General features: G+C 42.7%; 1 protein-coding gene across 1 annotated transcript in view; it reads left to right on the forward strand.

Moving 5' to 3' along the window:
• golim4a (golgi integral membrane protein 4a) overlaps window positions 1-9,120 on the forward strand; it is a 31,315-nt gene extending 22,195 nt beyond the window's left edge. The window contains exons 9-16 of the mRNA XM_006637565.3: window positions 299-625; window positions 1,021-1,253; window positions 2,230-2,306; window positions 2,443-2,510; window positions 3,353-3,508; window positions 3,814-3,882; window positions 4,260-4,343; window positions 6,510-9,120. Coding sequence (XP_006637628.2) covers window positions 299-625; window positions 1,021-1,253; window positions 2,230-2,306; window positions 2,443-2,510; window positions 3,353-3,508; window positions 3,814-3,882; window positions 4,260-4,343; window positions 6,510-6,662 — 1,167 coding nt within the window. The 3' untranslated portion in view covers window positions 6,663-9,120. The remainder of the gene's footprint in view (window positions 1-298; window positions 626-1,020; window positions 1,254-2,229; window positions 2,307-2,442; window positions 2,511-3,352; window positions 3,509-3,813; window positions 3,883-4,259; window positions 4,344-6,509) is intronic.
• Window positions 9,121-13,027: the final 3,907 nt, after the last annotated feature.

Below are 13,027 nucleotides of genomic sequence, written 5' to 3' on the forward strand. Positions count from 1 at the left end.
CCAGCTTGCTCTCCATGAGACACACAGATGGAGAGAGAAGCTGGGGGTCAGAGCGCAGGCTCAGCCATTTATGTGGCGCCCCTGGAGCAGCTGGGGTTAAGGGCCTTGCTCAGGGGGATTCCTCTGCCGGCCGCGGGATTCAACCAGCAACCTTCCAGCCACAGGTGCAGATCCTTAGCCAGAGAGCCACCACACCGCGGTGCGGTTCTTTTTACTCTTCGAATGTGTTTGTCACATGACTGCAGTCAGCAAGGCCGAGATTTCACTTCCTGCTCGTGTCTCACTTTCGTCCTCTTAGCCCGAGAATCCCGCTGAGGAGCGCGAGGCCCCAGAAGAGCCGACGGAGCGGCACCGCGGCCCTGAGAGAGCGGGAGACCACGAGGAGGAGCCCGAGCCCGGGCAGGAGGAAGAGAGACGGAGGGAGCTGGCGGAGGAGGAGATGGAGCAGGCCGGGCAGCCGCAGCGCTTGGCAGAGGATTTGGAGCAGCCGCAGGAGGATGAGGAGAGGGGGCAGGAGGAGGAAGAGAAGAAGCCCGAGCCCTGGCAGCATCGGCAGGAGCACCCACAGGTGCCGCAGGACGACAACGCGCTGGCCCGGGACCAGGAAGAAACGCAGACCCACACGGTACTTTCTCTGAGAGCCCTTTCTCATTTTTTTTAAGGCGTGGACAAAATAAAATTATTTTTTTCTCACTTCTCAAGTGTCATCACATTCTTAATTTCCCGGAATATGGATGACAACAGAAGCAAAAAAGCCGCCTTATTCTGCCCGCGATCCCTAGAGCAACATAAACCTGCTGTCAATTCAGAAAAAATAGTCAGCTGTAGTGTAAATTTATAACACTCTTCGTTTAGGTCGTCTTTTATAGGGAAATGAATGAGGCTCAGAATCACTACCGAAAGAACAGATCATTGAAAAAGGCAGCGACCCCCCCCTTGTAAAGTAAAGCACCCCACTGTGTTGGAGTGACCTGAGCTGAGCTCTGCCCCGGTCACCCGAGCTCCCTGTGCCCCCGACAGCCCCCGCAGGCCCTGCAGCGCGTGAAGTCCCCCTACGAGGAGCAGCTGGAGCAGCAGCAGCTGGCGGCCCAGCGCGCGGAGGAGGCCCGCAGGCTGAGGGCGCAGCAGGACGCCCTGCAGCAGCAGAGGCTGAAGGAGCACCTGGAGCGGCAGCAGAGGGAGAGGGAGAGGGAGCTGCAGCTGCAGAGGGAGGCCGACCGCAGAGAGGAGCTCCTGAGAGAGCAGCAGCGCAGGTCAGCTCGGCCACGGGACCCGCTTTAATAAGCGTCAGAACTCCTCGCACCTGGTTAGATCTTTTCTGGACGCTCCACTCGAAGCTCTTGACAGGTAATGGGGACTCCCCTCCACCACCACCAGTGGGCAGCCCCACTTGGATGATGCGATGGCAGCCATAGTGCGCCAGTCCGCTCCCCACACACCAGCTCTCAGTGGGGAGGAGAGCAGAGTGATGAAGCCAGTTCAGAGATGGGGATCATTAGGAGGCCAGGATTGGTAAAGGCCAATGGGAAATCTGGATAGGACACCAGGGTAACACCCCTACTCTTTTCAAGAAAAATCCTGGGCCTTTTAAGGGAGATTCTTCATGCGAAGAGGTCTGGCAATGACTCTTGTGCCCACTTGGGAGGGTTATGTAGATGTGTTTCTCTGTAGAGCCATTCTTCCCTAGCACCTAAACGCGTTGGACGGGCCCAATGGCCTGCTCTGATCTTGATGCTTTCTCCTGTGCTCATGTTCTTGGAGAGACAGTTTGCAGGGTTTACTGTTCCCAGCATGCCGAGAGAGCCGTGGATGACTAATCCCGAACTGATACTGGCAGCCACTCCATGTGTCCTGGTCATGGAGGGATTGTGCTGTGAGCTGGGCTGGATTCTGAGGTGTTGGAGATCAACCTCTGATCTGAGTGAGATCGTATACAGGTTCGGCCATCATGGAGCCCAGACCATACTTTCTAAAAAGATCCTACCGTGATGAAAGTTGTGACCTTAACACAGAGAGAATAGTGCGAGCAAAACATACAAACCTCAAAACAGATCAGATAACCTGACCATTGTAGATCACGCACTGCTGGTGTAGGAGGCCGATTCCTACATCGCTGATGTGAAAAGTGAGAAGGAGCACTTGGCAATTAAAATCCTGTCACGGCAGTTTCCCGGGCCTCTTCCGTGGGATTGATGTTGCACGTCTCCATTTTGCAATGCATTTTTTCAGACAGAAGAGCCAGTATGAAAACATAGATGCAGACATCGTGCAAGGAGAGGCGGAGCAGCAAAACGGGGAGCACGGAGGTGGGTGCAGGCCAGTTTTCGAGCCATCCTTAGAAATCTCTTTAACGAGTAGGGCTTTTGGCACGCCGTGAGTCACACAATCCTGCTTCTACCGCATAGATGCTCTGCGTTTAACGGAGTGTTTTTGTTAATGCAGTGGTGAACAAACAAACCGAAAAGGAGGATGAGGAGAAGCACGGCAAAGGCGATCGCGTCCAGGAAGAGGTGAAGATCTCTCTGTTGTAAAGGGCTTCCACCAGGTTCCCATTGCCTTTGTTAGGGTCTCAAAGCTCTGCATGAAACTGCATGGATTGATGTGAATCTACTCAGAAATGTGTATTCCGCACAGCCATATCAGACATTGGCAATATCTTACTGCTTCGGGTTATAAAGGACTGAATTCCTCTGGGCAGCCAGATGCTCTTCATTAGTTTTTGTTGGAAATGAATTGGAATATGATACCGTACTTAGTATTGAGATGTAAGGCTTTAGCGGTTGTAAAATAATTCTGAATTTGCATTCAGATATAAGTGAATTAAGTCAAACAGCCCTGTAATCACATTGTAAGTACCACTACATTTTGCTTTGTGAAATGATTAAGATACAGTAAAGCTCAGTATCTGCTGTTAAATGCATTTGCATGTGTGAAATGAATTGTCAGAGATTTAGAATGATTCTTTTGTAACATTAAAAAGACATATTTCCTCTTTCCAGTATTTTAATTGGAACTGGGAAGGCTCTACGTGACATTGCCCTTACATTGGTACTGTTCGTAATATCTCTTCACCCTTTCCCATTTAATTTCCATCATCTTCACTTCATTAAAATCTATTTAATCGTGGAGCAGAGAGAAATGTATCGCTTCTTAGGGAAGATACTGCACCTTTTATTTTTGTTTTTTTAAAGTTCATTCAAAGGATCTTTTTTTATTTTTGCATGAGAGAAATGACAAAAAATAAACGATGCATTGCCCTGTTTGTCTTCAATGGTGTCGTACCATGGCTTATTTGGGAGGTGAAGGCTTTACTTTTGAGAGTAATCCGTTGCTCTCTCTCTGTATCTGGAAGCCTGCAGAGGACATGAACCCAGAGGATGATCCGAACAACCAGGGCGAGGACGAGTTCGAGGAGGCGGAGGAGCGGCAGGAGAACGTTCCAGAAGGGAACGGCGAACGCCGGGAAGTGGAGAGGAGGGTCAGGCCAGAGATGGGCGAGCAGCTGGTGGTAAGAACTGTTCTTCCGAGCGCTCGGCCATCACTATAGAGCACAGATGGAAGACACGCTGAGGGAGCACCGTTCCCATTGAGGAAAACCTAAGTGGAAACAGAGTACTTGTCAAAACGTTCTTCCATGGAAATGATTGTTGATCTGTTTCTGTGAGATCACATTTAAAAAAAAAAATGGGTTCCACCCCCGAGGCACAAACTAACCTTTTGATTAAACCAGAATCCAGGAAGCACACGGGGGTTTGGGAAGCGAGGGTCCATCAAAGCGGGCGTTGAGCCGGTGTGTCTGTGCTCTTTGTGCAGTTGGCAGGGAACCCGGATCAGCAGGAGGATAATCTGGATGAGCAGTACCAGGAGGAGGGGGAGGAGGAGGTAGGAGAAACGGGGGACTGGGGAGGAGGTTTATCCCTGGTCCTGTGACACAGTGGGCTTCGAGCTGCTGTGGAGCCAAGATAACTGATTCCTTCATTATTAAGATGTTACCCACACACTCTGATCAGTTTTGTCCCAGGCATTGTGTTTTACATGGCTGTCAATCAGACGCCTTGAGGGATTCTTGTAGCTCACGAACAGGTTAAAACTTTTCCTCTCGGCATTAAATGACTTTTGCTGTTAAAAATCGTAAGGTTGGAACTGAGCTACTTTTTCTGTTGTTTTCTGAAAACTGTTTGATTTCCTCTAGAAATGTCACAAAGCCTTGAGGCTTTTTTCTTCTTCGCTGCAGCGGCTGACACCTCTCTGTGTTTCAGGTCCAGGATGATCTAGGTGGAGCCCCTAAAAGAGAGGAAGAGGAGAACGAGGATGGCCCCTACAATGAAGAGAATGAGGAACACGTAAGTCCACAACCACTGTTTTTAAATATTGGTTAAATAAATCCAGGTGTTGGGCACAAGCAGTAACAGTTGGGTTAGATCACGTCAAATAGTTTGCTAAGGGTTTGGAGAACCCTTTAATGAATTGTAAGGTATGCTGTTGTGATATCACAGGTTTATACAGGTATTTGCAATTTTGAGAGTACAGTATTAAAGTCTTTCTTCCTATATTTTTATAGCGTTGTGATTCATGATGTCTTTCTGTACTTTGTGTTGTGTTTCTGTTCTTTGTGTACATCATGAAAACAGTTTTACCAATATTATTTGAAAATATATCCCACCTGAAGAGGTTTTGGACAATTGCTCATGGACAATATTCTATGCTGATTGTTCTACAAAGTAATTTAGCCAGGAGCCTTCCCTACAGGCTGGTCTAAGCAAATTGAAGTGATTATAAGAACAGTGTGCTTCTTATTTGGAAGCACTGCTATGGAACTATAAACTCATCTTCATGCCTCCCCTGATTGGCAGGATTGTTCAGTGAATAGCGGATCTGCTTCAGCTCATTTCACTGGATCAAATTACACCTGCTTGGTTCATGATTGACATTGAAAGGTAGCCCATAAAGGTGCAGTTATCCTCCGAACGTGATTAAATAGATCCCTTTCATCCATAGTGTATGCTGCTGAAATATGTACGTACCTCTTTCAGACATTACCAGAAAGAGCGACCACGCTAGTTTGGCAAAGCGGGATAATCCTTGTGCTTCCTCTGGATGCTCAAGCTGTGAGCCTGTTAAACCCATACAGGACAGTACTGTATTCATGTCATGAGTTACTGGTTTAAATAAGATGGGGCGCTTTTGCAATCCTGAGAAAGATTGCCCCACAGTTTATGAGAAAGAGCTAAGAAAAACATCCAGCAGAGGAGATGTAGAGAGTCACTATTTGTGCAGTACTTCGATGAAAGCAGAAAGGTTAGTTCCAATTAGCTTTTTGAAACATACAGTGTCATGGTCTACAAGAGCAGAACATTAATCGAGGCATTTTAGTGTTTGTATTGCCAGCATAGGATTATGCACTTAATGTCAGCTAACCACATTTCTTTTTGTCTGCATGGTTTGAAGGCATTACTGTGTAACTTTCCACAGATATAGCATTTGTCTCAGGAAGGGCTTTGAGGGCAATTTAACCAGTTGTGAGTAGGGGTCTGATACAACCCATACAAGACCCTAGGGCTGATCTGAAGAAGTGAATCGAAACAGCTGTTGCAACAGCACAGACCGCTATCTTTCTCCTGTTTTTATACACACTGTTGGGTCTGACCTACAGTGTCCCAGTGGTATGATCTGGTATAAATCAGGTATAAATCTCTGTTATTTATCCATCTGATATATATTTTTCCCAACATATTTAACCTGGGGAATGAATAACCAAAAATGAATATACTGTACGTACACCACCTGGTGCCATGGAAACAGGTAAGTGAAGTGTTCTCAGGACAAGTTAATGGCCTACATGAACAAATCGCAGTGGTTTTACACTGCAGGAGCAGTGGTTAGGGCTGTATAACCGGATGTCTGTGGGTTCTAGCCGTCCTTCGGAGGTCCTGACTCTCTGTGGTCATTACAAATCCCAGTGCATTTCTCGAAAAGAGTAGGGGTGTAACCCCGGCATCCGGGCTAAATTCCCCATTGTCCTTTACTAGTCATGGCCTCCTAATAATCCCCATCTATGAATTGGCTCCATCACTCTGTTCTCCTCCCCACTGAGAGCTGGTGTGTGGGGAGTGTACTGGTGGACTGAGGCTGCCGCCACATCATCCAGGTGGGGCTGCACATTGGTGGTGATGGAGGGGATCCCCATTACTTGTAAAGCGCTTTGAGTGGAGTGTCCAGAGAAGCACTATACAAGTGTGAGGAATTATTATTATTATTATTATTATTATTATTAATCCTGGGTGGGGTACTGCTGATGTACCCATGAGCAAGGTACTTCACTCAGAACTAGTGCTCTGGTTAGATGCCCAGCTGTGTAAATGGGTACACGTATACTTTGCATTGGACAAAAGCATCAACCAAATAACTGAGTAATAACAGGATGAAACCCAGCCTACCCTTCTGTTATTTCAAAACAGGGGGGTAGATTAGATTCTGCAACTCAGCTTCACCTCTTTATGTTTCTCAAGGCCCCAGAAGGTCCAGAGAAGGAGGACAAAGCTCCTGAGGAAGAGCAGCGCAAACCAGAGGCCGAAGAGGAGAATTACGAGGAAGAGGACGAGGAGGAGGAGGGAGAAGGGGGAGCACGCGAGGCTCACCCGCATCGGCGGGCGGAGATGTGAGGACACCCTTCGTCTGAAAACCGTTCCAGCTGCCGGTGAGGCAGCAGCCCACTGGAGGACTTTCCACACCTTTTTCTCCTTTGCTCCACAGCAGGAATACGAATACTCCGCGGTTACAGAACAGGTGTGTATTTTGAATAATGGTTGAAATCTAGCAAGGGACAACAGAGGTACGCAAAGGAAAAAATAAAAGAATATATACGAGTAGAAACTTGGAACAGTTGTGAAAGGCTCTGTGACAATTCTTTGGAAAGGGACGCTATACCAAATTCAGAATGAACTCAAGATAGTTTAAAAAAATTAGTTGAAGCTTATTTGGAATCAGAAAAGATCATTATTTTTAGCAGAATGCTTGAGTCCTGTAATCTTGCTCTTTTTTTAATTAAAAAATTGTGTGTTTTATAAGACTTTTTTTAAACTCAAAACATTTATGTTTTAAATGATGCTTTATCTTACCCCTTAAATCCCTTATCCCTTAAACGCTATTATTCCAGTGACCTTCCAGTATCCGGCTATTTGTGTATCCCAGATTTACAGTAATTAGGTTCCCACCAACCATATTCAGCAAATCCCATCCTGCTGCACACACCTAATCTCGGTTCCAATTGTGTCCGAAAAATACTTCTTGATTTCAATAACATTTCTCCATGATCGCTCAGATATTACTTCCATGCTTTACATTGTATAATCCTGACAGGTTATTGAAACATTATATTTTTTCATTTGTTATGTTTTTAAATTGAGAGTCACCAATTTTATTGCCAAATATCTGCTTTTCACATCTTGGCTCACTGCTGTGAACACTGTAACCACGTGTAGGGGAGAACGAGGAAGTGCAGTCTCCTCTGGCTCCTCCCACCTTTAAGCTCCTCCTCTTTTAATGTGTCAGCGGCACCTGAGCCCCCTGCTGGAGGTTCAGGATATCTCTCGGCTGTAGCACTGCCCATATGTGAGCCTGTTGCTCTCTGCAGGGTTTGTGGCATTTAGCAGGGGCTGGGCTAGCCAACCCTCAGCACAAATCAGCCAATCACACGCCACCATCAGGGGACGTTTTTGGTCCCAGTCAGCTAGTGACCTGACTCAGACTCGAAACCGTGACACCTGGAACATAGAGCTCACTTGCACTGCACAGCCCCTGTTCCCGTTGAGCCACTCAGCAGGCCCTCTCACACCTGCTTCTTAGTGAACAGAAGAGCCAGCAAAAATTTCCCTTACAGGTGGAGTGCAATAGATGGATTGTTTTTTCCATTTTTATTTACAAAGGAGGCCAAAACTATTATAAGGTGTATGGTGGCAACACTTCAGGCAACGCATAGCATTTACACAAATGTGTTGCCTTGTGTTTGTTAATTTTCCAAAAAGTAAAGTATAGCATTGAATTAAACAGTCCAGGTGTTCTCTTGGGCAAAAGGAATTTCTATATTATCCAGCGCCATAGGAGTGTGAGTCAGGAATACTGGTAAACCTGTTTCCAAAGTGTAACATTATGGACGTACGGTATTTTGTTTTCTGTTCTACACTCTTTGGCTAACAAAAGAGCTAATGAAAGGAGTTTTTTTTTGTTTCCATCTGTAGGGGTATTCCTATTTGCTTCTGGTGACGGGTCTCAGGGAGGTCATGAATTTTATATTACGTTTGTGGATTTCCCTCTATTGTCACAAGTTATGAAAATACATATGTTTTGCGCCAGCCTTACTTACATTAGTTACTTAATGTACAGTAAGTCCATGACAACTAGTTTAGTCTAGGGCTGAAACTGTATCAGTAAGTTTGGGGAACGTGAATTTCTGGTCAAAGTAACTGGACTAAAAGTAGTTTTCTCTGAAAGTACAGGTATTGAGATTACTTGTGTCCTGCAGTGAGATCATTAAGGAACAGTACCTTAAGTCTGCACTGTAAAACACAGGAATGCCCTAATAAACAGTGTAGATATATTCTATGGGGGATTATAAACAGAACTGACAAACGGAGAATCAAATTAAATCTGTTTGGGCTTAAAGAACAAATACAAATACTGTTGAAAACGAATTTTGTCCCCACTTTTGGGTACTATTGTTTATATCATAATGAAGTATTTTGTGTGTGTGTTTTTTAAGTTTATGATTTTTTAATAGGAAACATTTTACACTGTATAATAGAAATTATACATCGTACATTCCGAGCAATTTCTAACCCCTTTATTTATTTTACAGCATTGTAATTCCAAGATAAATATCATTTCGCAATATTTTTGTATTTGTCCCCACTACTCCACAAAATCACATCTTTAATACGGTAAAATGTTGGAATAGATTGCTCATGTACCACTGTAATATATATTATATATAAATTTGTACATAATTTTTTTCAGAACCTGAAAAAGATGTTATATTTGGTTAAAGAATAATGCTTTGTAATGAAATGCTGCAACTTGTAACTTGAGATGAACTGAATACCAAATAAAGGTGGGTGGAGGGCGGCTGCAGGTGTTCTTTTCTTTCGACGAGAGACCGAACTCTCTTCTGACGCTTGGACTGCCAGGCTTGCCAGCAGAAAGAAAAGGTGTTTTTTTCTGTTTCCGGGGAAAGAAAACTGAATGCAGCCATTTTCCTTGCAGTAGAAGGGTGTGTCATTTTAAATGTCTTTCCTTCCTAGTCCAGGAACTGGGGGGGGAAATGTTGTTTTACCACTAAGCTTGTAGTGAATTTGTGCTTCTTGTACAGGGAGACTGATTTGTAAACAACACTTGTTATATAATTTACCTTATCACCTGACAAAACACTGCATTTGGCAAGTACAGTTGTGTTGTCCTTGGGTAATATTCTACTGGAAGATCAACAGTATTTCAGCTGACATCAAATCCTCTATAGCAGCTGTACATAATGAGCATGAATTTTCAAAACAGGTCAGAACATACTTACCTTTCTAAAGTCTTTGAAGGTAAGTGACTACTTGATCTGACACCCCTCTTGGAAAACGTACGTTTAAATTAATAAACAGGAGGTTACTTTGATCTCACAACCTAATCTGTATGTCAGATATTGAGTATTTTGTTTTAAAAATCCAGATCTTGTAGTGAAATAAACAGGACACATCTTGTTTCATCACCTGCTTCAGTGGTGTCCTGCAGTATTTTACAACATTGTAAAAAAAAAAGTTTACATAAAAATGAAAGCCTTTATGACATGAAAATACGTACTTTTTAAATGTTTTGACACAACAGGGAAACCTGAGCACTGTATTAAAAAGTTCGTAACAAGTAAAATGATTAAGTTTACAAGAGTGAGTTTGAATGAAGTTTTTCTCATAAGGTATTTTTCTTTAGTATTGCAACTTCGGGCCCTACTTCATTTCCTTACTTTAAGACTAAAATAGTCCCTAATTTTTTCATCCAACTTTTCAATCCTGTGCCAGCAGGACATTATATTTTGCTTGTGAGCTCCTATGGGTCACTAGTATCCACTTGTGAGTTCCAATGGGTCACTAGTATGCAGTGAAACTGAAATCATGGGTGAGGCATATCTTCCTTCACCCTCATACTCAACCAGCAATGCTTCTGTACTAGTTCAGCATTCTTTCGATGTACTGTAGTTTTGCCTTTCTTCACATATGGTCAAACTTCCTTCCTGGAAAAGGAGTTTTGAGAGGACTGCATAGCATCATTGATCCTCTTGACATTCTGTACTAGCAGGAGGGAAGCCACTCAGATTATTGATGGTGTTAACACTGCTTCTCATTATCACCTCTCTGTTTTGCTCTCCTGAGTAATTGGGTTCTGTGCCAATCCCAGCAATAGTTGGCTGAAAAAGATGCCACCGTTTCTGCCGAGGTTAATGAATTTCTCAAATGCCAAGTCAGTTGCTGAACTCCCCCTCCTCCCTTCCACCTGATCCCCAGGAAAAAGAAAGTCAAGTAGTACTGGTGAGTACCCACTCCAGGGTAGCTTGTTTCTCGAGGTTATTTGTGAGGTTAGGAAGAAATTAAAATGTTAAAAAAACCTTCATGTTTGGAATATACTGTAGTAAATGAAAGGGATAACTTTAATCATCTGTCTCTCATTCTTTGTGTGATTCTTGTCTTAGAAGTTTCACATGAAATGTTTTAGACCTTTCAGCTGGGAAGATGAGAACCGGTGACCTTCTTCACCTTTGGTATGACATGATATTGTTTCTGATGAGGCTGAGACCACCCTCTTGTCATTAATGAACGGTCAGCATGCGCTCTACTGACGTTTCCAGAATAGCTGCTGGTTTAACAATCAGGCTAGAATCCTTTTTGCCAAACAAGAAAATGAATTCTTCCGAGTTAAGGTTCTCTCAATTGAGATTCTTATTTGTTTCCAGAATATGGATTTGTCTATCCTCTGCAGTTCCTTTTCTGAAGATAATGTATTACCCTTTAAAATATGGAATAATGTATTGTCTGGTACTTTATTTCAACTTACAAGATGAAATGGTGATTCACACTGTGTGTGGTCTTTAAATGAAGCAGACATTTGCCATCTTACTGATGTAATTATTCAGTACATTTCTACACATTTAAGAAAAATTAAAAAGCAAAAAAAAATACACGGATATATTGTCATATATTGGGTTTATTAATTGGAAATGTTAACCAGTGAAATTGCAAAAAAACCTAAAAAAACTAAGTGCAATTTAATTAATTTGTCTACCAAGTTAAATTTAGAAATGCAATTGATGTTTCTTCCATAACAAAATTATGTTTTTAAATTACAGACATTATCACTGGGTAAAGTCACACACACATACAAGGCGTGTGCAAATAATGAAAGATATCAGTTTTCTGACTGCAGTAAAATATAATTAAAAATTACATTAACTTCTTTTATTTAAAGGAAATTTATAATTTCTAAGTGAAAAATTAAAAAAAAGTTTAAGAAAAGGTTTAAATTGGGGGGGGGGGGGGGGGGGGATTGTTGTTCAGTTTACTGCATTTACTCCTAGTCATTTGCATTTTATTCGTACTCTCGTATTTAGCAGTATTCTTGAAAATTACATCTCCTTGGCTATAATTAATTATAAGCTTAAACAAATAGCTGTTGTTTTGTCTAAGTTCTTCTGTTTTCCATTTATTGATGGGCAAATTATTGCTGAAACTTGATAATTAGGAATTCGTCTGGCTGGAAGGAAAAAAAAAAGAATCTACTTGAATCATTAGCGACCTGACCTGCTAGATGGACTGAATATCCATACCTGAAGAAAATCCTACAGCTGAAATGTGTTTTTCCTTCTAGTATTCACACTATGAAATGGACATCTGCTTGTTCCTTTGCTGTCATGCTTTTGATGCTTCTCACCTGAACGGTATTAGGAATGAGCCAGATACACATCGTCTCTCCAGACAATTTGTATAATTAAGCCAATTAGTGATCTGAATTTGCAGTACTCTGGGTAAAGGAGGAGGAAAGGTAGCTAACCTTTTAATTACAGGACACCTACTGATTTTTTAAACTTAACTCAGTGTCTCCTGGAATTAATAAGCAAAATGACCTACTTTCCAATTTATTTTTCTCATTTTATTTCTGCTGTTACCTTAGCTTTGAAGCTTATGTAGCAATTCATTCAATAGTATGCAATAATTTTTGAAACCCTGAACTCCATCTACATACTGTATAGATGATATTTATTCACATTATAGTGTTCTTCTTTATTCTTCAGGGTTTTGATTCTTGAGCATGTTTCTGTATAATTGTAGGAGTCATGTTAATTGAATGAATAAGCTGCTGGTTAGGGTTAGGGTTAGACTCAAGAGTTTAGGATTGATTTTAATTAGGAAATGGGATCATTAAAAAGATACCAACAATGGGTCTAAAGGTTGAAAAGAGTCACACAGTTCAAATTAATGCTCTTATGAAGTCAATTACAAATTTACCGTTACTACCAACTTGTCTGGAACAAAGACCAAGAGGTTTTCAGGGTCTCTAGGACCAGGATCTCCTGCTGTATGGGATGCCAGCCCTTCGCTGGGAATACCCAAACACACCCAAAGACACCAGGTAACCTGGACAGCATGTCGATGAAGTGGGTGGAAACCACAGCACCTACATTTTCAAGACAGGTCTTGATGAAGTGCTGAAAGCTGGCAAGACAGTTCCATTTCCAGGTGTATAACATTCTGTGTCCTCTGGGTATACTTTCAAAACAGCTTTTGTCATGAAAGCACTAAGCAGCCAGCTACAGCACGTCTGCCAAAAACTCCCAAAGATCCCCAAAATAGAGGTTGCTAAACAGCAAAGTACTTGGGGAAAAAGGGAGCTGAAACAGCTGTGAATAAGACCAGTTGCAATCCCCAGTGGCATAGCTGTATCCCCGGCACAGTAAAAACCCAATTGATTTCAAATTAAATATGCTGCCTTTCATGACAGA

The sequence above is a fragment of the Lepisosteus oculatus genome, chromosome 13 (genome assembly GCF_040954835.1).
Source record: "Lepisosteus oculatus isolate fLepOcu1 chromosome 13, fLepOcu1.hap2, whole genome shotgun sequence".
NCBI lineage: Eukaryota > Metazoa > Chordata > Actinopteri > Semionotiformes > Lepisosteidae > Lepisosteus > Lepisosteus oculatus.